This window comes from Bison bison, unplaced genomic scaffold, assembly GCF_000754665.1.
Source record: "Bison bison bison isolate TAMUID 2011002044 unplaced genomic scaffold, Bison_UMD1.0 scf7180017862984, whole genome shotgun sequence".
NCBI lineage: Eukaryota > Metazoa > Chordata > Mammalia > Artiodactyla > Bovidae > Bison > Bison bison.
The window spans coordinates 135,529-162,046 of NW_011493556.1; the positions used below are offsets into that span (position 1 = coordinate 135,529).

At 39.0% G+C, this 26,518-nt stretch overlaps 1 protein-coding gene across 2 annotated transcripts in view; it reads right to left on the reverse strand.

Annotated features, from left to right (window-relative positions):
• Window positions 1-26,518, reverse strand: part of ANO6 (anoctamin 6) — a 234,369-nt gene that overhangs the window by 38,161 nt on the left and 169,690 nt on the right. For both annotated transcript variants that reach the window (XM_010833117.1, XM_010833118.1), the window contains 3 exons: window positions 15,483-15,588; window positions 10,866-10,926; window positions 2,537-2,679 (listed from right to left, as the gene is read on the reverse strand). In XM_010833117.1, coding sequence (XP_010831419.1) covers window positions 2,537-2,679; window positions 10,866-10,926; window positions 15,483-15,588 — 310 coding nt within the window. The remainder of the gene's footprint in view (window positions 1-2,536; window positions 2,680-10,865; window positions 10,927-15,482; window positions 15,589-26,518) is intronic.

The window sequence follows — 26,518 nt, forward strand, 5'->3', positions numbered from 1 at the left end:
GGTTCGATGCATGATACAGGATGCTTGGGGCTGGTGCACTGGGATGACCCAGAGGGATGGTATGGGGAGGGAGGTAGGAGGAGGGTTCAGGATGGGGAACACGTGTACACCCGTGGCGGATTCATTTTGATGTATGGCAAAACCAATACAATATTGTAAAGTAATTAGCTTCCAATTAAAATAAATAAAAAAAAATAAAAAATAAAGATAAAATCATTAACTTATCCCAGCCCCTATAAACAGCAATGATACAAAATTAACATTTGACTTCCAGGAAAAATGCATTCTTGGGTGCTCTTAAAAAACACACGGTCTCAAAAGCCTAGGCTTAATTTTTAAAAAAAAGTTAGTTTTCAAACTCAGCCTCCTTATTCAAAATTGCATGTTTTTTGTTTTTTGGTTTTTTTTTGGTTAACAATTTCAAACATACACACAACAAAACCAGTGCAGTGTTTATTTTACTAACAGTTTCTGAGAAGGCAAGTGTGAATAACATACTGTTTAACTGCTATGATTTGAGCTCAACAGTCTGGGTGTCTGACAACGCTATTCCTGAGCTTGTCTCAGATTTCAGAAGTGACTGCAGTGATAGCAAAGAGCCTGTGCAGGACAGAAAGTTTCGCAGATACCTGCAAGTACCAGGTATCCATTGTAAGTTTCCTGACTGAACTTTTGTATTAATACAGTGTAACTCTTGAGTTTTTAGCATTTCTATTTTATCGTTTATATGAATATACTGAGATTGTTTTTAGAGACCCAATCAACCATGTGATCATAGCTGTAAACATATACATGGCATTTCCTTTGTTCCAGGTGTTATTCCAAGTAGGTTCTATTCCTTAACTTCATCAGCTTACCACAATCATATGAGGAAACAACTCTTGTATTTCTGTTTTACAGCTGGCTAAACTATGGCACAGAGAAGTTAACAAATTTCCAATATCACTCAGCTAGTAAGTTGTTGTGTTAGGATATGAATTCCATACGTTTTATCCCCAGGGCCTCACCATAACACTGCTGGCCTCTCTATACAAAGGAGGGTGTGTTTGCAATAAAAGCAAAGTGAGGAATAAGAAGGGAAAAAATGAACCTTCATCTTTAATTTTTTACCAAGCAATGCTACAATGGAAATTTAACTTATTAGCTGGCAATTTTAAATTTAAAATGGGTAGGTTTAAATTTCTAAAATATCTTTTCCTCAGTATTTTTCATACGTTGCCAATAACATAGCCGTTTGTTTTTCAGTACTCAAAAACATTATGCACATCTGATTTTGTCTAAGTTTCAGCCTTCTTTTCTGAATGTACAATCTTTCACAAACGCATGCTTTGACCCCCGTCTTTCATTGTAAACAAGAGAACTATTCATAATGGAAATTATTTGAAGCCTGTTACATTATAAAAGACAACTGTCACCTTCTGTTGGGTAACTGAACCTCACTTTTTTCCCATTTATAAAATGAGGGGGTTGAACTGCTCTCTCCAGACCCTTTTAGTGCCAACATTCTGTAAATCTGTGATTCAATTTATAAGTCTATAGCTGGAGCCATTTTCAGATGCTCTTGGTAAAAAGCATTTTCTTTCCAAGAGTTATTCGTATTCAAAACCTACTGTCCTTATACGGATGACTGCAAATACAATCGGCTCTAAATTTTCTATGTTGATGGAAAGAAGCAATAATGCAGATGATTTTAAAAAATCATCTTTCACTGACTTTGAAATGTTAATACAAAGAGATAGAGAGTCTTATTTTTAAATTCTGCAGCAACCGTAAAAGCAGCATGTTTACCTTTCTAGTTATACAAAATGCCTAATATGGGGCCTGAATATAGTGGGATCTCAACAAATGTTTCCCCTTTTCATCCACTCTCCGGTTTTAGGATAACAGTCACTCTGTTCTGTGCACATTCCAACCGGAAGGGGGAGCAGTGGCTGAGGCTTAGTGCAAGACAGCTAGTCTGATGAAAAGTGAGCTGTAGGGACCTCCCTGGCAGTCCAGTGGCAATCCCTGGTCAAGGAGCAAAGATCCTACATGTCTTGTGGCTAAAAAACGAAAACATGAAACAGAAGCAATATTGTATCAAATTCAATAAAGGCTCAAAAAAAAAAAAAAAAAAAAGCGAGAGAGAGGGCTGTAATAATGAAGGTACATGTGAAAAATTGAGAATCAACTATGAAAAGCAGTGTGTCTTTTTTTTTTTTTTTTTTACTGGTATGGAAAGATACAAATCAATACATCTTTTATACATTTCTTTCAGAGTTTATGTATTTTTCATTTTACTGTTATTAAGAAAGAAAGGACCACAGTTGTCTCCTGTGTCCACTATTCTGAACAGTGCTCCTTCACTTTGGCTGTACATTAAAAATCACCAAAGAAGCTTTAAAAAAAATTCTGTGCCAGAATGCATCAGGAGTGTACATAGACAGAAGCTGGGCATCAACATTTTATAAGCTCCTCGGTGATTCCAGTGTGCAACCAAGTTTGGGAACCCCAGCAAAATATAGATTGAACTGCACGCAGACGACATCCTACTTACCTGAGTGATCTCATTGATCACCACGTGAGTGCACCGTGCCTCGTATTCTGGTCGGGCTTGCTCTTCCTGCTGCAACTCAACGGTGTCCCATTCGTACTCAAGTTCTGCCTGGCGCCGCTTCCAAAACTCCAAAAACAAGGTTACTAACAAAGAGAAAGAAAAGCATCATGTGGCTCTTCAAGGATCAGTGATGCTTCAGAAATCTGTACTGAATAATAGTAATTACAACACTTTTGTACATGGTCAATAAAATCCGATTTTAATTATAGATGACACTAATACTTAAAAGAGAAAAGTGAGCTAATGTTTGTTTTTTAAGGAAAATGTTGATAATTTATCCAACTTGTGAAACCAGGCTATATCATGGGGAGGGTAGTAGTGTGATGGTCAGAAGGAATGTGATCGTGTCTACCACTAAAGCATCTGCTACTAGCACATTACTGCCAATAAAAAAACAAAGGCAACTATAATAATTCAAAGCAGTCCATGGTCCATCTTTTAGTCTGCTTCTCCTTGCATTCCTCTCCCTCATTCCCTCCAAAGGGCCTGGGGGATGAGAATACTTTAGTGGTCCCCAAATCTTTATTTTCTACCGCCCAAGTCACCCCAATTAAAATAATGTTCTTAAATATGGAAATATATTTTTCAATTTGTATAAAGTATGAGTAAAACAATTTTTAGAAATCTTTATTATTTTTCAAGACTAGCCACTTCAAATACTAGACAGAAACAATACTAAGTGTTCATTGAAAATATGGTTTCAGGGTAAATCCCCTAGGCACTTCTTCCAATCAGACTGTTACCCATTAGCCCTTTCTACACAGAAATTCTGCAATAACCAGTTACACCCACAAATATTTCTGAGTCTCTACTGAGTACCGAGAATAAAGAGGAAAAAAAGATACGGTGTCTGCTTCAAGGAGCTTCTAAGTGTATAGGAATGACAGTGAAGTGCTGCTTACAGTGGACTTTTAAGAGGGCTGTGATCTAGTTAAGTGCTGGGTGGTCTGGGCACAGAGTCACAATGTATCAATAGCAAGGCTGTTCCGGAGGAGAGGGCCTCTGGGGTGAGTTCTGAGATGCCACAGAGCTGATCAGGTGAAGGTAGAATGTCAAGGCCATTTCCCCCAGGGAGCTGTGTGTGCAAAGGCAAGATGCTAAAGAGACACAGGAGCACTACTTTCCAGGAAGTTCAAATAGTCCAGAACTGAGCCCAGAGTGTGGTGAGATGGGTGGGGCCGCCAGGTGGACAGATGGCAGGGGAATATCACAAAGGACTCTGTGTGCCTTAAAGATGGAGGAGACATCAAAGGCGGTCAAGAAGGAGTAGAGGCAGCTAGACCCAAGGGCCGGTCCAGGATGCTTCAGCTAGGAGGTGAGAGAAGATGGCATCTTAGCAGGTAGACAGATTGGATGCAGGTGTGATGAAAGGGGACGATCAAGGATGCTTGCCAGGTTTCTGGCTTTGGCAGTGTCCTGAATTCTAGTGTCACTCCCTGAAATAAGGGCAGGAAAAGGAGCAAGTCTGAGAGAGAAGACAACTGATTTGGTTCTGATCAGCTGCCTGCGGGCCCCAGGAGAGATGTCTGGTAGGCAGATAAAAGTCTAGAACTCGGGAGAAAGACCCAGACTGAGCAGAGAATTTGTCCTGTTTCCAGCGGTAACTGGGGTAAGAGTGGACGAGCTCTGCATGGACTATGGAGGGGCAGTTCTCACCCTGGCTGCAGGAGAAGCACTGAGAGCTCTTAAAATGTTTTGAACCTGGGCACCACCCTCAAGGTTCTGATTTTATCAGTCTGGCATTGTTTTTGGTCTTTGGAAAGCTCGACGGGGCAGTCAGGGTTAAGAATCAACCTGCAGACAACAGGGAGCCTTTGGGTAGAGGGCAAACAGAGGCTGTCTTGAAATCCTGCAGACCCTGCCACGGGCAGTTGGACATGCAGGGGAAACCTCGGGATGCGCCATGAGGAAGGTGAACGCAATGATTCCCGATGGCAAGGACAGCGGAAATGCTCAAAACACCCACCTCCTGGCAGTGTTTGTTCTGACTTCACAGATGTTCCAACAACAGTGAGTGAGAGTAGAGATAATTTGGACATTGGAATCAAGTCTGAATTCTGGTTGTGACAATCACTAGATGTTTGACTACCGGTTACAATGTTTCCACAGCCTGAGCTACTGCTTCCCTCTATGGAAAATGGGGGAAATAGGAAGGAGCTTACAGGCTGTCCTGAGCTAAATGACATAACATTTATAAAGACCCTCATGACCCTCTGAGGTAACTGCTATTACCACCCCCATTTTGGACATCAGGAAACAGAGGCACAGAAAACTTCAAATACTTGCCTGAGATAAGGAGTCAGGTATCGAACCAAGGTATGCTTGGCTTCAGAGCCCAAGCCCTTCTTACAAATGAGCCTAACTGCTCCATATCCCGCCTCCTGCTGGCTCTGTTCCAGCACCCACTCTGCTGAGATGTCATCACTGCTTGCCTGCCCAGTGTCTGATTCTCCTCCTCCAGGACATAGAACTAGTAACTGCCCTCTGTCCCAACACTGCCTTTGTGGGTACACTAACCCTCATGATGCCACTGCTGTGATCACCTCATGTTCACAAGCATATATGGGTGGCAGCCTGGCTTTTTCCCACAGATGCTGCTGTCAATGGAGGCAAAGAGCACAAAGTTAGTGGGGGAGGCCACTAATCATCCATGTGGTTGGGAAGCTAGAAAGATTTCAACCAGTCCCCAGAGTGGCTCCTGCTTTCAGGACAGGCCCTTCTCCTTCTACATGCCCTTCCCAGAATGAAAGAGTTTGTTCCTCATTTATGGGTAAGACAGCACTTTGTGACTCCTTGACCAGAACCTTCAAAAACAAACCATTTTGCTGAAACGGAAGCATGGTACCACAGCTCAGCTATTCTACAGCCTCATCTGGGTCAGGGCAAGGGATCCACAGTGGTGAGTGTTCCGTACAGAGAGCGATGCCTCCACCACTGAGAACCTGCCCAGCCATTTGCACTTTTCCCCCATCCGGGGGGAATGAAGTATCCATGGGATGAAAGCCTTGAGGGCACCAGCCAACTGTGGACTAAGCTGTGACTGACTGGCCCTGCTCCCCATCTGACCCATGCTTGCCTCACATGCAGATACTCCAAAAAGAGACCCCAGCTTTGGGGAATGAGCCAACTCTCCTCGGGCTGCACATGAAGCAGAACCAGCACCCACTTACTAAAGACCCCTGGGCTCATACAACCACACACCTTATCTTCTGTTAGAAGACCCCTACTTTTTAATTTGAGAATTCTATTGCCAACATTGCATTACACCTTCCACCCATGAAGTTCTTTCCACTCTGTCTTCCCCTCTGCAGCTATGAAATCAGTCCAGAGTGAGTGTACACTCTGCAAAAAAGGCACACACTTTATTCCCTACGCTGATCTCCACTTGTGCACGTCATAATGGATAACACTCACACATCCTGACCTTTGTCTGCTCCTGCATTTATCATTTACGATGTCCATGAGGGCAAGGATTTGGTTTAGCCCATGGCTGAAACACTAGCAAACAGCAGGCACTGGGTAAGTATTAGCTAAATGAATGTACTGTGGGAAGTCATTCCAAAAACTGGAGGATGGCCACTGCCTGGGACAGCTGAAGGATGTAATCGTCTACTTGGGGAGCCAAGCTCGCTCCAGCCGCTCCCTGCTATGCCTGACTGACCACTGTCTACCACTCTCTGCTCTGCCCATCTTGAGGGCCTGGAGCAGCTGAGAGGAGGATGCAACTGTTGATGGGTGAGGTTGTGGTGGCTCGGCCCTTTGAGTGCTGGGAGTTATTCAGGAGAGAGAGACAGAAAATATCACATGTACCATCCTGTCCCATGGTTCACTTGACCCAGGACCACTCACCAGGGGACATGCTGGCCCTTTCCAACCTCAAGAAAGGGACTGTGGGTGGGTGAGAAGATGGTATCTTTCCTTTAATAGCCACTTTATAAGGCTAGCCTGGAAAAAGCTCTCAAAAGCCACTTTGGATACTTTCCCTGTGTTTATGGAATCTCTCTAAATTTTGTCACTTTAATTGAAATATGAGAAATACAGCTATTTTTGAAATTTTTATTTTTTTTCAATGAAGAAAATTCTTATTTTCTTCTTCTTCTAAGTAAAGAAAGTTACTTTTCACTTCATTTGAAAGAGCAGCTTACTTTCACGAATTTATATCTTCAAGCATAACTATTTGAAAAAAATCTGTGATGCAGGACACGAAAGCCCTACTGTGTTTTGGGACCCACAAGCAGGTGGATAAAATGAACAGGACTGATCTCGTGAGGCTGGGCTTCCTTCCTCCTGATTCAGAAAGAAGGGTCTATACCTGCTTAGGTGAGGTAGGACCAAGGTTGTAGAACCATTATTTTCCAGCCCATTTCTCAGATCCCCAGATAAGATAGTGCAATTATATCAAATAAATACTTCCATATCCTTTTAAAAGTCTGTTACAACTTTATTACTATTCCTTGCATTTTGTCACTGATTTAAGGGCTGACGACAACCAAAGTACCTACAGACCTCTGATTCTGTGATTGTCACTTTTTGTCTTTGGGGCCTCTAGTAATTTGCTGCATCTGCCTGAGTGTCATTTTCCTCATCTTTAGAATGGGAGCGTAACAGCCACTCATTTGCTCAGGAACAATCTAGCGACAGTATTAGCAGGAGATGAGTTATGAAAACTTCTCTTCTCACAAAAAGCAAGAGAAGCAATTTAATCAGTTGCTATAAGGAAAGGACAGTGAATACCCTTCCCCTTTCTCCCTGAACTTGAACATAAAATGGATGCTTTTTACCAAATCCTGAAGTTGATGCATTCTGAGTGGAAAGTGGTAGGACTTCTGTGCAAGCCTGAAATGGCCTGATGAAAAATAATGCTGCTGCTGCTGCTGCTGCTAAGTTGCTTCAGTCATATCTGACTCCGTGCGACCCCATAGATGGCAGCCCACCAGGCTCCCCCATCCCTGGGATTCTCCAGGCAAGAATACTGGAGTGGGTTGCCATTTCCTTCTCCAAGGCATGAAAATGAAAAATGAAAGTGAAGTCGCTCAGTCATGTCCGACTCCTAGCGACCCCATGGACTGCAGCCTACCAGGCTCCTCCGTCCATGGGATTTTCCAGGCAAGAGTACTGGAGTGGGGTGCCAATGCCTTCTCCGGAAAAATAGTGAGTGGGCAGCAAATCCTCGGAACCTTGGAGGGCTGCAGGAATGGGTGGGAGTTTCTTAGTTCCTCATGTCATAGAGCTGAGAACTCAGCAGGGTCTATGACATGTAAGGATATTATACAGCTAACGAAAATATCCATCTGATGGAAGATTCCAATACACAGTGTAGGTGGTTGTATCCAGCAATGTCTAAGCACAAGGCCCACTCTGTAGCTGGGATCGTTCTGGTTGCTTTAACAGTTTGCTGCTAAAGGCCTGGCAGGTTTTATTGGGTCTTGAAACTATTCAGACTTCTGTAATCACTCACAAAGGAAGATGAGTTTGCTTAGCCTAGATTCCTACTTCCTAACTGAAAGACTACAAGGCTGAAGATACATTTCTCGGGATAAATAACAAGGTCATACTGTATTGTACAGGGAACTATATTCAATATACTGCGATAAACCATAATGGAAAAAATATGAAGAATTCCTGTATATGTATAATTGAATAACTGTGCTGTACAGCAGAAATTAACACAATGTTGTAAGTCAACTATATTTGAATAAATTTTAAAAATTGTAATTCTAAAAAAAAATACATCTCTCAGACTCTCCTGCAGCTAGGATTCCAGATGTGGTTTTTAAAATGCCCATCAGATGCACCTGTGTGTCACCAACATCAGAAATGCAGCTGGATGGAGACAGAGGTGGTCACAGGAGTTGCATCATTTTGCTAGTGTGGATGCTGCCACAGAAGCAGAGACCTGAAACGAACAGTTGTAATAGTCACTTTCTGATCTCCAAGTGAAGCTAGTCAGGGTGACGGCTTCCTGAAATCCCCCTTCTTATGAGCTAGGTGTCTGAGTTTTTCTAGGAATCACTAGGCCCACCCTAGAACTCAAAGGTGAAAATTAAAAATGGCAGTCATGCAGCCAGCCAAGAGGCTGGTGGGGAGCATCAAAGAGAAGTAGGTAAGAAACGACAAGGAATGGGGAGGGGAAAAGGCTTTCAGAACCTCTACTTCCACCGGGAGTAGTTGGTGTTTAGCACTCTAGGAGTCAGTAGGAGCAGATGGACTGGCTTGGCCTAAAAGGGGGGATATTTTTCAAAGAAGTACATGATTTATGCAAAATTTATTATACAAGGTTTTCTCCTTTCAACTTTTATAGTTTCCAGGGAGAAGAAAAATACTCTGCAACATACATCTGGGCACAAGAGATGGTACAGGAGTATGATGATGGTGATATGAAAACTTCAGTTTTGCAATTGCAGGCTTTCTGTAATGAGGTTCCCAGCAGTAGTTCTCATCAGGCAGAGGTAACAAGAAAAGCAATAAGGCATTTAAAATAAAAACTTCATCATACACACACATATCCTTAAAGATACACATATGGTGCCATGAGCAGGGCTGAAATGTTTTCTGCATTCTAAAATCTGATGAAATAAAATCAGCAGCTCAATATGCCTGTCGCTTCTATAAACATGGTGTAGTTTAATGATCACAGAAAGCAGAGCTGGTTAGGAAATTTGAAGCTTTTCTTTTGTGTCAAAGTAATTTTTGCTTCATTTAAGAAGTCTCTTTTAATTAGGGCTATCAGCTCTATTAATATACGGAGTTCAATAGATGTGTTTGAATTTTATAGATTATGAATTAGTGTTGAGACTGAGGTTTGGGCAGTTTAGTTAAAACTGCCTCTGCCCACATGTTCAGCACTCACCCTCTTACAAGGATAAAAAAAATGAAAGGTGTATTTCACAGTGAAGGAGACAGAGAATCTTAATATATGAACTTGATCTTTATTCTTCCGTGTGGCAAATATTAGCTACTGTTTGGTCTCCAGCCAAAACATGCTAAATGTCTGAATGACAATGTGACTTATTAGGTACATTTGGCTATCTTACAGTTTACTTCATGCAGGAGTGGCAACTAATATCTCTTAAAAGTGTCCAAAGTAATTGGCCTGCCTGTTTTGTGATTCATTTGGGGACCCTTCATAGGCACAACCACTGCAAAAGGGAAATACCACCAGGGACACCTATAAACAATGGTGTCTGTATGTAAGGAGCATGTGTTGACAGGCTGTCTTCTCCAAAATAAGAAACTTGGTTCTGTTTCCTCCCCCACCTAGCTACACCCTGAACTGTTTTATCCCAGACTCACACAATGAAATTGGAAATGCATTATCTTTGAAAATGAACATTTTTTTCTCCTATGGTAGAACATTCACATCAATTAAACATGTCAAAGTCTGTATAAAATGATAATTGCCTCATTACATTAATGATGCTTTTCAAGATAAATAATATATAGTGTTAAAGCTTCTATATACAAATTATATTCTTAAGGATCACATCTGTCCTATTTATTAAACAGAATGTTGTTATGATAAGAGTAGCAGCATGTATTCATTATCTAGTTACTCATACAGAAGTATATAAACAAGAAAGCTTACCTGGAATCCCCACGTTGCTGCTTTTCCTGAACCCCTACCCCATGAAAATTAGGTTGGATCACAGCTAGGGATGCTATTACAACAACAGCTGCCAGTGAACCATGCCTCCCTGTATTATCTAAGCCCTTAAGCTGTCCTCCCATCTCTTCACATTGTTGTTGGGTTGACCATGACATGCTTTGGTTGATGGAACATTTGCAAACTAGATGCAAATGTAGGCTTAAAAAATGCCTGGTGTGCACTTTTCCTTTCCTGCTTCTCTTTGGAACCCTGAACTGTCATGTGAAGAATGCTGGTCCAGCTCCTGGAGGTTGAGAAACCATGCAGACCAAGACGAGGTGGCCCGGTTGAGCCCTGTACACCAACCCTGCTTGGCGAATTTCCCACCTGACACGAGAACCATGAGAAATAATACATGTGGGTTTTAAGCCACTACATTTTGAGGTAGTTTTTTTATGCAGTAATTGATACAATGGCCCTAAGAATTATAAATGTGGAGTTCCAGGGGAGCTGAAGCTTGGGCAATCCAAGAGACTGAAAGTGGGTTGTTTTGATAGTCTCTGTATATAAAACCGTATAAAGATGTTAAGTTCAGTACTTATGTGATTTTAGGGTTTTTGTTTGTTTGATTTCAGTTAAGAGGCAAAAGGAAACTGAAAAAAAAAATATATATATATAACTTACCCCACACCCCCATAAATACTGCAAAGACTAGGGTTCCAAAACTGTCAAAGATGCACAATTTCTGTAAAATACAATAATGACATTTACATGAATTATGTTCTTCACCTACTAAATTCATCAAATATGCACTGCTTTGTATATCTTACAGTCTGGAAATTTCTTTTAAATCTGTTGCCTAGTTTGACAATCACCATATCTACTACATACTTACAGACGAGATTTCTCATTCTCCTGAAAGCACATAGCTTTTACCAGACTACATTTTCCAAAGGAATCTTTCTGTGTCTTGATAAAGAAATAAGCACAGCTGCTAAGATTCCATTTTGCGGAAAGCCTCTAACATACTTTTGAATAACAGCCTCTTTTTATGGACGATCAGAGTGAATTTGAGGAAACAGAATGGCCCAAAGAGTACAATGAACTCCAAACAACTTTGAGATTTATGATTTGCATCTTATCATCCCACCCTGGTCAGAGGGCAAGTTCCCGAATTCCTGGTTTTCTTGTTAAGAGAAGCACAAAACTGGCGTTTACTTTAAGATGGCTCTCCTCCAGAGCTTGTTTTCCTCAAATCCAATGATGACTTTTCTATCATGGCTGACAGAAGCTTTCATCAGGATAAAGATGCAAAAGTGCTTTTGCTGACATTACAAAGGGTACAATGATCACGAATGAATACACTACATACTCTATTTACTAGCTTACTAATTTTCAAATTTTTGCTAATTGTCTCCCTCTATTAATTCCTGAAAAATTTTCCAATTAGCTACCAATTTTTCATCAGTGAGCATTTTTATATCTCCTAAAAAGGTCTATAAAATTAGTAGAAAAAGTGGCAAACACAATATCAACTTTATGAAAGAGCTTATGAAAAGTAAAGAAGACATGCTAGAAAAGGAAGCTATAGGCTAAAAATAAATAAAAGCAAACTCTTCAGTGCTAAAGAAAATTCAAAGCTGCTTCTAAGTAAAGAACTTGACTTTTAAAAAGTTCTTTCTGGGTTGCCCTTATACTGATGCAAAATGAATAAACTTCCATCTAAATAAAATATAAGTTAAGGTTATTTTTGTAAAATAATATCCACCTACCCATCTTCCTTTTTTTTTTTTCAATAATAGGACTATTTAATTAAACATATGAACGTACTGATTTTGTACAACACGCATTTCTTCCTTTCCTCTGCCCCAGGAAGCCAGCGCTCTAGAACCCCATGTTTATAAAAACACACTTTGGCAGCTACTATGCAAGGTGAAAAGAGTGCAATTCCCAAAGTAACAACACGTAACCAAAGTGGGCAACAGAAAAAGGCAGAGGGGAGTGGGCCCAGTGCTGCTCATCTTCTTCTTTTTTTTTTTTTTTTTTTTTTAATTTAATATATTCCTTACAAATTTAAGAACCCATCCTGAACCCTCTCTCAAGAGGAAACAATTTAAGAACAGAAACTCTTGAGCATTATTTAAGCAGTACTGCCCAACTCTCTTGGTAGCATCTCTCTTTCAATTCCATTTATCTTGATGTTGTAACTAACTAATCTGTTACTTCTTTAAGAAATACTGCCCTAGTTTATATCCTTTTCAGTGGCCCACATCCCTTTGAGCTTCAAAAACACAGAAGTCGCTCAGTCCTGTCTGACTCTTTGCAACCCCATGGATTGTAGGCCACCAGGCTCCTCAGTCCATGGGATTTTCCAGGCATGAATACTGGAGTGGGTTGCCGTTTCCTTCTCCACCGATCTTCTTATATATCCTTTTCCAAATCATGTAGATGCCCCTCAATCACACATATATTTCCTGAGCAGAAAGAATAGTCCCAAACTGTCATTCAGTTACTCCTCTCAAAAATCCAGCTTAAGGAAGACAGAATTACCAAATGAGTGATCAATCTGGGGAACAGTGCTCCCCACCTACTCTAGTCCTAGGATTACACAGAACACAAATTTCAAATCTTTTAGCTTTGACTCTCTTGAACCATCTTTTCCAAGCTCTCTTTTAATGTCATGTCTTACCCTTTATTGAAAAATTATTAGAGGAAAAGCCCTATGAAATACAGTTCTGCGTGTTATAATGTTAGTACTAAAGATTCTGTTCAGTGTTACCTCTCTTCTAGGAATCAGTGCAAACCTCTCTCTATGTGATACCTCCCTATTTGCCCTGATGCCTCTACCCTCCCACTCAAGTAAGAGAAAATCTTATTATGCTGACAAAAAGCCACTAAAAGCACATCTGTCAATACCAGAGAAGTGGGAGGGAAAGGAGCAGCAAGAAAAGGCAAGTGTACTGCTAAGGCCAAGCTCACCGCAGCTGCTGAGCTCAAGACATCTTGCAAAGCAAGATGTGCCTTGCACTCCTATGAGAGAGAGTTAGGTGGCTCGGAGGAAGTTACCATTTTTGCCATATGGGTAAGAATCAAGGAACTGAAAGTGTAAGATGGTTGGCCTCTCTGCTCTACATGCCCCAGAAACAACATGGAAGCAGGAAGTAAGGCGGAAGATAAGCAAAGAGTTTTCTTGGTAAGAAGCTTAGCTTAGCTTGCTTGGCAGGATGGCAGAGAGGGAAAGCTGGCTGTGCTAACAGTGGCCTCGAGTCAGCACACTGCTTTAGTCATGTGGAGCAGGAAGGCAGAGAGAGCTGTACATGCGGGCATGATGATTTTAAGTGGATGATAGAAATCTAGAAAAGTGACAATTTGCTATGCTTTCTTCCTGCAAAGGAACAAAATCAAAATTATGTAACAATGCATTTCAAAGACCTAAACGTTATAACTTAACCATATTTCCTCTTTATCTTGCCAGCTAAAAAGCTAAGAACTTTAATGCTCAGTCACAAAACCAGTATCAATCCTGATTATTTCCATAACTGTTTCTTCATTTCCTTGATCCTGATTATCTATTTCTAATTTATTAATAATTCTGGCATATATATCTAGTGAATTTTCCATCACTTTCCAAAAGGAAAGAAATGACTATAAATAAATGAAGAAATGATTGAATTAACCAACAAACAGGAAAGGTGTTTCTCTTTTTTCCTTTTTTACCTTATTTTTTCATTTCATTCTTTTATTTATATTCTTTTATACACTTCCCTCCCTTTGTAAATCACTCTGAAAAGACTCAAAGGATTTTTTTTTGAAACTGGAAGAGAATGATTCACTTTTTTTCCCCAAAACATGAGAGTATGAAAATTTCTTAAGGAAAATGGAATTTCCATTTGTACTCTGTGGAGTACAGTTTGCCTCTGGTCTTATCCCCCGCACTTGCCTTAAATCCTGTGACCTGGGGATACCCACTAAGGCCCTTTATGAGTCAACAGTACTGGAAGGCAGCTTCTCTCTTACTACCTCCAAGTCTTTCACTTTGAGCGACCTCTGATGGTTATTTATAGTCTAGAACTTGTGTTGGTTGAAGGGGAGTGGGCGATGAAATCTAATTTAACTCATAAGGTATAAAAATACATGTGTTGACAAGATCCTGAGATCCTCTTAATTAAGTGGTGGAGCAATTTTTCTGAGTTTGATTCAAGAGTGAAGTGCATGGTCGTACAGTCAGCCAGTGAGGAACATGGTAATAGCAAGGAAGGCAGATGTGTTGTCATTTTCTGGCTTGTCTGTCACTAGGCGGGTGGTTGAGCAAATTATTTAATCCTGCAGATTCAGTGTTCTAATCTGTAAAATAGAGGTAACACCTGTTCTGCCTGCCTCACAGCACTGTTTTGTATGTCAAGTGATAATACAGGTATGAGTATAACTTGGCGAAGTCTGAACTATAAAGTTGCATCACTATATTAGCTGTGTATTCAGTTAAAGTAAGACTTACATGGAGCAGATCAGAATATTCTGAGATCATAGAAATATTCCTAAACTTTCAGAGCAGAGTGAGGGGACAGAGAGATCAAGACAGGGAAGAATTCTATGAAGGTCAAAGTTATCAGGAAAACCTTCTGAAGCAAGCCAACCATCTTTCTTCCTGTCTAGCCTTTCTGGCATGCCTTTCAGGAAGCTCCCTCCAGTCTCAATGCCTTTGCTAAACCTCCTGGATTTTAAGAAGTCATATAGCTCAAGACCATCTATCTGCATGTGTAAGGGGAACCAGATGTGTTTGGTAGGAATGTTTAGAGACAAAGTGAATATCTGTTACCATTTGAAGACAAAACCTTTCTTATGCATTTTTATAAATACAGTCTAAATCTGATCTGCAAAGTCTTTAAAAATCCAAGGAGAGTTTCAGCATACTTTCAAAGTGGAAAAACAAGTACAGATTTCAGGTTTCCATTCACTTGAATTAAGGAAAATACTTGTAACAGTAAACCTATTAAATAGTATTTATGAGATAAGCCAGGTTTGAGAAATCTGCTTTGATTACTTGAAACACTCAAGCAGTTTCAATTCCACAGTTCTTCACTGACCTTTCAGGAGATTATTGATAAGGCTTTTCATTTCAATGTATTATTTATAAACAAGGAATAACACATGTATTTTATATCTATCTTTGAAAATGAAGGCTTAGCTGAAAATTACCTTTCTAAATTCCTCAAGAGGAAAAAAATTTAAGCACTATGTTGTACTAAATTTATTAGAAGGCAAAAAAAGCTTTCATTACTTGTAAATGTTTGAAAGAAATACCTTTGAGGACTCGCAAGTAACATTGAGTGACCAGAATGGACACTCATCATCACACTGAGGACACATTATGATCTGGCCGCCAATATTAGGATCACAAACTTCTTTGCTAAAGAAAAGAGAAAAATAAAGTTTAATTTTTAAAAATTTAATGAACAAGACTTTTTATCAGAATGATAAGATCCAACATCCATTCATGATAAAAAACTAACTAAATTCTTATAAAACTAGGATTGGAAATGAACTTCATTAACCTGATAAAATCTTGCCATATAAAACCTATAAAAGACATTATACTTAACAGTAAAAGGTTGAAAGTATTTCCTTTACATCAGAAACAAGATAATATGTCCCACTACCATCACTTCTTTTCACTGGTTGTGATACCACTGCCAACATAGTTAATAAAAAAAAACAAAAAAAACAAAGACAGGGGGAATGGCAAGGAAAAAAACCTGCTATCCCTAATAAATTACATAATTGTTTATATGGACAACTCAATAAAACTTGCATATAAATTATGAGAATAAATGAGTTTAGTAAGTTTGCTGGACACAAAATCGGTATATAATATATATATATGTAGGGTCCCAAAAAAGAAATTGTGTCTCTAAAGACCTGCCACAGTTAAGAATTTTAATTTTTTATAACTGTTTTTCAACAACTTAAAAATATGAAGAGCCCAGGAACAAAAATCTAATTCAAAATGTACAAAATTTATATGGGGAAAATGTTAAAATTGTTGTAAAAGAGTGAAGAACCTATATAAATAGGTAAATTATCATGTTCATCATTTGGAAGAATCAATACTTGAAGATGTCATTTCTCCCTTATTTGAGCTATAAATTTAATAGAAAAGAAAAGCCTCAGAACAGTCAAGACATCTCCTAAAGAACAAGGTGCTACTGGGGTTGTTTAGTTGCTAAGGTCTTGTGACTCTACAGACTATAGCCCACCAACTTCTGTTCATGAGATTTTTCAGACAAGAATACTGGAGTGGGTTGCCATTTCCTTCTCCAGGGGATCTTCTCAACCCAGGGATCAAACCCACATCTCCTGAATTGACAAGCAGATTCTTTACCAGTCAATCACCTGGGAAGCCCTTTAAGTTAAGAAAAACTGAGCAAAAGAGAAAAACAGAGTTCAGCAAGAGACCTCTGCATACACCAAAACTGATATATAATAGGCACCATTGACCCAGCAAACCAGTAAGGTAAAAACTGATGTTTGAATAAACAGGGCTGCTGCAGTGGAATATCCATACAGAACAAGGTGAAAGTGAACCCCTAAATCCTATTACATATAAATCAAATTCCAGGTGGAAAATAAAACTGAAAAAGTACCAATTTACAGAAGAGTATCTAGATAACCTTGGGGTAAAGGAAAATACTACTAAAGAAAAACAAAAAAGCATAAATCATAAAGAAAAATATTAATACATTCAAAATCTTTTAAAAGTAAGAACCTCATTAAAGCACTACAAAGAGAGGGGGAAAAAAATAGCCACAGACTGGCAGAAGTTTTGCAATATACAGGAATGACAAAGGACTACTCACAAGTTTAAAAACTCCAGCAAGTTAGTAAGAAAAAACCAGCAAACTATTAATAACAACAGGTTGCACACTGCTCACTCTAGGAGAAGCTATGCAGATTGACTTCAATGTGAATGGGATTGGAATTGCAGAATTAGTTAGCACTGCAAATAACTCAGTAAAAAATAACTGGGCATGAGAAACACTTCAAGAATATCTGAGTAAAGATCTTGGAAAACATGCCCCTCCACAAAGCAAAGAACTTGACAAAATCTGTCAAAATTAACCTCTGCAGAACTGCAGAAACTAAACAAAGGTTTCCAATAGTATGAGAAGTGTTTATTTGAGAAAAAACAACTAAATCTTTTCCATAAAATAGTGAGTTTTGTGGCATTTTAACTTGGCTTATCCCCATCCCCATAACCTCAGCTTCATGTTGCCCATTAAAGCCAACAGTCTAACAACCAAGGTATCCTCAGTTCAGTCCAGTTCAGTTGCTCAGTCATGTCCGACTCTGTGACCCCATGGACTGCAGCACGCCAGGCTTCCTTGTCCATCACCAACTCCCAGAGTTCACTCAAACTCCATGTCCATCGAGTCGGTGATGCCATCCAACCATCTCTTCCTTGTCATCCCCTTTTCCTCCTGCCTTCAATCTTTCCCAGCATCAGGGTCTTTTCCAATGAGTCAGTTCTTCACATCAGGTGGCCAAAGTACTGGAGTTTCAGCTTCAGCATTGGTCCTTCCAATGAATATTCGGGACTGATTTCCTTTAGGATCTCCTTGCTGTCCAAGGGACTCTCAAGAGTCTTCTCCAACACCACAGTTCAAAAGCATCAATTCTTTGGTGTTCATTCAGGTTTCTTTTGGTTCAACTCTCACATCCATACATGACTACTGGAAAAACCATAGCTTTGACTAGATGGACCTTTGTTGGCAAAGTAATGTCTATGCTTTTAAATATGCTGTCTAGGTTGGTCATAGCTTTTCTCCCAAGGAGCAAGCATCTTTTAATTTCACGGCTGCACTCACCATCTGCAGAAAGCTCAAGAAAATAAAGTCCATCACTGTTTCCACTGTTTCCCCATCTATTCGCCATGAAGAGATGGGACTGGATGCCATGACCTTCTTTCTTTGAACGTTGAGTTTAAAGCCAGCTTTTTCACTCTCCTCTTTAACTTTCAAGAGGCTCTTTAGTTCTTCTTTGCTTTCTGCCATAAGGTTGGTGTCATCTGCATATGTGAAGTTATTGATATTTCTTCCGGCAATCTTGATTCCAGCTTGTGCTTCATCCAGTCCAGCATTACTCATGATGTACTCTTTGGCTTTAGAGATCCAGATAAACTGATAGTGAACATAACAACTGCCTGATGGAATGCTGAAGGCATTCCCCAACATGCAAACACAGAGCCACCTGGCAAAGGCTCAATAAAATGATTGATTCCAGGCATTGAAAGAAATCACTGTCCAATCATTAGCAGATAACTAAGCTTTTGTATACAGACCTCGTGGCCGTGCATGATAAACAATATAACTTTACAGAATTTGTTCAGGAAACTAACTAAATAAATCCTATCATCAGCAGCAATGACAATAGAAGCAATAATAAGCTCTGAGGAGGGGTAAAATCTGGTTTTCAGATTGACCACATTATAATTAAAATGCCCAGTTTTCAACAAAAAATTACAAGGTACATAAAGAAACAGAAAAGTTTGGCCACGACACAGGGTGAAAAAGAAGCCAATAGAAACTCCCTGAGGATGTCCAGACATTGGACATACTAAATGAAGACCTAAATAAGCAATTATACATATGTTCAAAGAACTAATAGAAATCACACCTAAAGAAATAAAGTATGTGAACATCTTACTGTACAGAGAATATGAACAGATAAAAATTACTTGAAGACCAACTAGAAATTCTAGAGATATAAATATAATGAGTAAAACAAAAAATTCACTAGAGAGGTTCCTTTGCAGAATGAACTGGATGAAGAAAAAGTCAGCTAACTTAACATTAGGTCTATTGAGATTATCTTGTCTGAGAATCACAAAGAATAAGGAATGACAAAAAATGAATGTAGCCTCAGAGATGAGTGGGATACCATCAAAAATACACATAATAGGAGAGCCAGAAGGAATGAGAGAAAGAAAGAGGCAGAAAGAATATGTGAAGAAATAATGGCTGAAGAACTTTCAAAATTTGATGAAAGCAAATTAATATAAATTAATTTGTATATCCAAGAAGCTCAACAGGCTCAAAGTAGAATAAACAGAGAAATCCAGACATAAGCACATCAGACTCAGTGTATCAAAAGTCAAGAACAAAGATAGAATTCTGATAGTCGAAAGAGAAAAGTCATTCCACATATACAAAGACTCTTCAGTAAGATAAGCAGTTGATTCCTAATCAGAAACCATGGAAACCAGAAGGCAGTTGGATCATACTGTCAAAATGCTAAAAAAGGCAAAGATTGTCAACCAAGTAGTCTATATGCTGCAAAACCATTTTTTCAAAAACAGAGGAGAAATGATGACACTCCTACAAAAATAAAATCTGAAAGACTCCTTTGCTAGCAGACCTGCCCTACTAGAAACACTAAGAAGAATCCTTCAGGCTTAAATGAAAGTACACTAGGCAGTAAGTCAAACTCACTTGAAAAACTAAGGATCGCTGGTGAGGTAACTACATAGGTTAAAAAACATATATAATATATATAAATACATTTTTACATAATATATATTTATATATATTAAGTGCAACAAGGTGCAGATACCCAAATAACACAATCAGCTATATATTACTATATTGTAATAGGTTTATAATACTTTCACACAAATAAGACATAAAAAACAAACACAAAAATAAAACAAAACATTTTTAATCTTACAGTAATACAGTACAACAGCTGGCATACAGGGGCTGGCATCGAGTAAGCAGATAAAGATACTGCACTACTGTACTTACTGTACTCTATACAGTACTGTAAGTACGGGAAAGTACTGTAAAGTACCCAAAAGCACCATCACTTCAAGACAACGCATGCCTGTGACAATGTATCCCAGACATGTTAACTAACTTACATGACTGGATATGCAAATGCACGTTTGCATCTTTGAAAGCTCACAATTTGAATGTTCATATGTAGGGGACTTACTGTAGTAAAATGGCAGATTTAACTCCAATGTAATGCCAACTTAATCAGAAAGTGAAGTGAAGTGAAGTCACTCAGCTGTGTCCGACTCTTTGCGGCCCCATGGACTATCCAGTCCATGGAATTCTCCAGGCCAGAACACTAGAATGCCTTTCCCTTCTCCAGGGGATCTTCCCAACCTAGGGATCAAACCCAGCGTCTCTCACATTGCGGGCAGATTCTTTACCAGCTGAGCCACAAGGGAAGCCCTAATCAGAAAGTACTTTGATGTAAATAAATTAAATATTCTAATCAAAAGACAAAAGGCAGAAATAAATGGAATACAGAATAGATAAGCAACAGAGAAAAATCAACAGTTGGTTCTTTGAAAAGATCAATAAAACTGACAACTTTTAAGCTAGACTATTCAAGAAAAAAAGAAAGAAGATTTAAATTCCTAAAATCAGAAATGAAAAGAGGAACATTACTATTGACATTACAAAAATAAAGAAGGGAATGTAAGGGATTACTGTTAATAATTATATGCCAACAAATGGAATAATCTAGGTGAAATGGATAAGTTCCTAGAAAAACATAAATGGTTGAAGTTGACTCAAGAAGAAATAGAAAACCTGAATAGATCTATAATGAGTTAAGAGACTGAATTAATAATCAAAGAAATGTCAAGGCCAATATAGCTTCACTGGTGAATTTTATCAGCCACTGAAAGAAAACTGATACCAATGCTTCACCAACTCTTCTAAAAATAAAGGGGGTAGAAACCTATCTCAATTTATTCTATGAAACCAGTATTACACCAATACCAAAACCAGACAAAGGCATCACAAAAAAACTACAGACTACTATTTCTTATGAATATAAATGCAAAAATCTTCAACAAAATATTAGCATATCAAATCCAGTAAATCAAATCAAGTGGGCTGTATCCAGGAATGCAAGGATTGTTCACTGAACAAAAACAAATTTATATAATATGCCATACTGATAGAATAATGGATTAAAAACAATGAACAGAAGAGAATGTCCTCAGCTCGATAAGGGGAAAAAAACACACATAGCAAAGATTATACTTGATGGTGAAACTCTGAACAGATTCCTCCCAAGTTCAACATTGTACTAGAGGTTCTATTCAGGGCAACCAGGTAAGGAAAATAAATTAAAAATCTCCAGATTAGAAAGAAATAAGGAAAATCATTTCTATTCCAGATGACATGATATTGTACATTAAAATCCAAAGAAATTTACCAAAAATCTGCTAGACTTAATAAGTCAGTTCATCGAGGTTATAAGCTGCTGCTGTTAAGTCACTTCAGTCGTGTCTGACTCTGTGCGACCCCATAGACAGCAGCCCACCAGGCTCCCTCATCCCTGGGTTTCTCCAGGCAAGAACACTGGAGTGGGTTGCCATTTCCTTCTCCAGTGCATAAAAGTGAAAAGTGAAAGTGAAGTCGCTCAGTCATGTCCGACTCTTCGCGACCCCATGGACTGCAGCCCACCAGGCTCCTCCGTCCATGGGATTTTCCAGGCAAGAGTACTGGAGTGGGGTGCGATTGCCTTCTCCGGAGGTTGTAAGACAAATCAATATATTAAAAGTAATTATATTTGACTTTTTTCTTGTTTCTTGAGGTATGCCTGTATTGCTATGAGCTTTCCCCTTAGCACTGCTTTTACAGTGTCCCATAGGTTTTGGGTTGTTGCATTTTCATTTTCGTTAGTTTCTATGCATATTTTTTATTTCTTTTTTGATTTCTTTTGTGATTTGTCGGTTGTTCAGCAGCGTGTTGTTCAGCCTCCATATGTTGGAATTTTTAATAGTTTTTCTCCTGTAATTGAGATCTAATCTTACTGTATTGTGGTCAGAAAATATGCTTGGAATGATTTGCACCTAGATGTCCATCAGCAAATGAATGGATAAGAAAGTGGTGGTACATATACACAATGGAGTATTACTCAGCCATTAAAAAGAATACATTTGAATCAGTTCTAATGAGGTGGATGAAACTGGAGCCGATTATACAGAGTGAAAGTAAGCCAGAAAGAAAAACACCAATACAGTATACTAATGCATATATATGGAATTTAGAAAGATGGTAATGATAACCTTGTATGCCAGATAGCAAAAGAGACACAGATGTATAGAACAGTCTTTTGGACTTGGTCGGGGGGGGGGATGATTTGGGAGAATGGCATTGAAACATGTATAATATCATATAAGAAATGAATCGCCAGTCCAGGTTTGATGCTGGATACAGGATGCTTGGGGCTGGTGCACTGGGATGACCCAGAGGGATGGTATGGGGAGGGAGGAGGGAGGAGGGTTCAGGATGGGGAACACTTGTATACCTGTGGCAGATTCATGTTGATGTATGGCAAAACCAATACAATGTTGTAAAGTAATTAGCCTCTAATTAAAATAAATAAATTTAAATTAAAAAAAGTAATTATATTTCTATACATTAATGAATAATCTAAAAATAAAATGAACAAAATAATTTCATTTACAGTAGCATCAAAAATAATAAAAATACTTAAGATTAAATTAGAGAAAAGAAGTGTGAAATATATATACTGAAAAATACAAAATATTGATAAAAATTAAAGATGACCTAAATAAATGGAAAGCTATTGTGTGTTCGTGAATTAGAAGCCTTAGTACTGTTAAGATGGAAATAGCTCTCAAAGTGACCTACAGATTCAATGCAATTCTGGCTTTTTTGCACAAATGAGAAAGCTGATTCTAAAATTATAGAAATGCAAGGTACCCAGAAAAATCAAAGCAATCGTGAACTTATTAAAAAGCTATAACAATCAATATAGTGTGGGACTTGCATGAAAGACTGCCATATGTATTGACAGAAAAGAATTGACAGTCCCTAATAAACTCATGTTTATGGCCAATTATTTTTGCACTTTATTAATACTTTGTACTAGTAATTAGTAATTAATACTTTGGCCACCTGATGTGAATAGCTGACTCATTAGAAAAGATTCTGATGCTGGGAAAGATTGAAGGCAAAAGTAGAAGAGGGAAGCAGAGGATGAGATAGTTAGACAGCATCACTGATTCAAAGGACATGAGTTTGGGCAAACTCTGGGGGATAGTGGAGGACAAGGAAGCCTGGTGTGCTGCAGTCCACGGGGTTGCAAAGAGTCGGACATGACTTAATGACTAAATGACAATAACAATTTTTGACAAGGGTGCTAATGGGGAAAGATTATGTTTACAAAAATGGTGCTGGAACACTAGAATATACACCTGGCAAGAAAGAAAGTTGAGTCTTTATTTTATACAGTTTACAAAAATGAAATCATAGACCTAACACTAAAAAAAAAAGAAACTTTCAGAAGATAAACACTGAGAAAATCTTCATGACTTTGGCTTACCAATGCTTTTTAAGATATTACGGTAAAAGTACAAACAACAAAAGAAAAGTCTCAGGTAAACTGGACTTCATTAAAATGAAAAGCTTTTGTGTTTCAAAGGACAACATCAAGAAAGTGAAAAAGAGTCCATGGAATACAAAAAAATATGTGATAAGGGGATTTTATCACAGTAGATCAGTTGGTAAAGAATCCACTTGCAATGTAGGAGGCCCTGGTTCAATTTCTGGGTGGGGAAGATCCTCTGGAGAAGGGAATAGGCTATCCATTCCAGTATTCTTGGGCTTCCCTTGTGGCTCAGCCGGTAAAAAACCCACCTGCAATGTGGGAGACCTGGGTTTGATCCCTGGGTTGGGAAGATCCCCTGGAGAAGGGAAAGGCTAACCACTCTAGTATTCTGGCCTGGAGAATTCCATGGACTGTATAGTCCATGGGGTTGCAAAGAGGTGGATGTGACTTTCACTTTCACTTTTTTACCACAAAATACATAAAGAATACTTAAAACTCAACAGCTGTACTGAACACTTGTAAGAGATACAAGTGGCAAAATAAGCACATGAAAAGATGCTCAACATCACTGGGAATTAGGGAAATACAAATCAAAGTCAACAATGACATACCACTTCATACCCATTAGAATGATACACACACACACACATACACATTTACTTGTTTGCTTATTTATTCAAAATTCAGCAATAACAAGTGTTGATGAAGATGTGGAGAAATCGGAATACTCATTCATAGCTACTGGGAATGTAAAATGGTGCAGCCACTTAAAAAAAATACTTTGGCAGGTCCTCAAAATGTTAAATCTAGAGTTATCATATATCCCAGCAATTCCATTTTTTTGTATATTCTCAAAAGAATTGAAAAAATATATTCACACAAAACTTGTACATACTTGTTCATAGCTATTCATCATAGCTAAGAAATGGAAACAACCCAAACATCAATTGATGGTTGGATAGATAATGTGGTATATCCATACAATGGCATATTAAAGTAAAGTGAAGTGAAGTCGCTCAGTTGTGTCCGACTCTTACTGACCCCATGGACTGTAGCCTGCCAGGCTCCACTGTCCATGGGGTTTTCCAGGCAAGAATACTGGAGTGGGTTACCATTTCCTTCTCCACAATGGCATATTATTTGACCACAAAAGGGAATAGAGTACTGATGCATGCTATACCATGAATGAATCTTGAGAACACTGTGTTCATGCATGCAAAGCTGCTTCAGTTCAGTTCAGTCACTCAGTTGTGTCTGACTCTTTGCGACCCCATGAATCGCAGCACGCCAGGCCTTCCTGTCCATCACCAACTCTCGGAGTTCACTCAGACTCACGTCCATCGAGTTGGTGATGCCATCCAGCCATCTCATCCTCTGTTGTCCCCTTCTCCTCCTGCCCCCAATCCCTCCCAGCATCAGAGTCTTTTCCAATGAGTCAACTCTGCTTCAGTAGCATCCAATTCTTTGCGACACTATGAACCATAGCCGGCCAGGCTCCTCTGTTCATGAGATTCTCCAGGCAAGAATACTGGAGAGAGGTGCCATGCCCTCCTTCTGAGGATCTTCCTGACCCAGGGATCGAACTCACATCTCTTACATCCCCGCACTGGCAGGTGGGTTCCTTACCACTAGCACCACCTGGGAAGCCCCCTTGAAAATGTGCTAAGTGAAAGATGACAAAGATGGCACCACATACTGCACACGCAGTGTGGTTCACTTATAATGAAATGTCCAGAAGAGGCAAATATGTAGAGACAGAAAGTAGATTAGTAATTGCCAGTGGCCAAGGGAAATAGAAGTTAGGGAATGACTTCTAAAGGATACTGGTTCCTTACGGGGTGATGAAAATGTTCTAAAATTAGATGGTGGTGAGGGTTACAGAACTCTGTGGAAGTACATCAAACCACAAATTGTAAACTTTCAAAGGCTGTATTTTATGGTATATGAATTATATCTCAATAAAGTTGCTATTTTAAAGTATGTATAAGCTTTAAGCCTTTTATGGAAGAGGAAATACCTACAGTATCTTCCACTTATGCACAGATATTTTCGAAAGCACACAAAATTATATTTTATAGGGGTACAAGTACATATGAAAAAGAACATACAGTGTATGATAAAAATAAAAATTTAGTATAGTTATTATTTCCAAAGTGGAAAGTGAGGGGATACAATTGAGCAAAGAACTTCCTGGGTAACAGTTATGTTTTCTTCTTAAACTGGGTAATGGATTATTCTTCCTTACATCTTAAATCTATCTTCTATTCTTGTGAATCTACTCAGTTCATAATAAAATTAACTGTAAACACATATAGGAAGTATGTGGGGTGACTGTATGGTGACTTAATAAAATAAATTATAATGAGAACCACCACCATGCAAGAACTATATAAAAATGCTACTTTTTCACTCTGAAAGCTGAGATACCTTTTTTTGGTTGGAACAATGGAGAAGCCAAAGACAAAATCAGGGAAAAAAATATCAACATTCAGCCTTTAGCTCTAAACTCTTTTTCAGTGAAGAGAGACAAGTACTTCAAGGACCACCTGCAGCTTTCAAGCTAACAGCCATAATGGGCACCAACACTCAGAATCCTTTGTTAAATAGAATGGATAATTACGCCTGTACATCAGAGCTGCCATGTACACTTCTGCCTCTGGAGTCAGGCTCATACGCTGCAGGCTAGAAAAATTTGGTCATCAGCTTGTCACTGTTGCCCAGAAATTCTGATCTGGCTGTCACACCTGGATAGAGGCCAGAGGAACAAGAGAAAAGGCCTGGTTCAGTGCCACACCCATTCTGGAGGTTGAGGTCACCAAAAGCAAAGGACCAGTAACACACTTCAGATCAGAGATGGTGAAATTCAGTGTTTTGGCATCCACATGTTTCCCTTCACACAGTATAGCTGGTATTTTAGTTTCAACGTCAAGCACAAACTCATTCTTTATTACTTTTTTACCCCT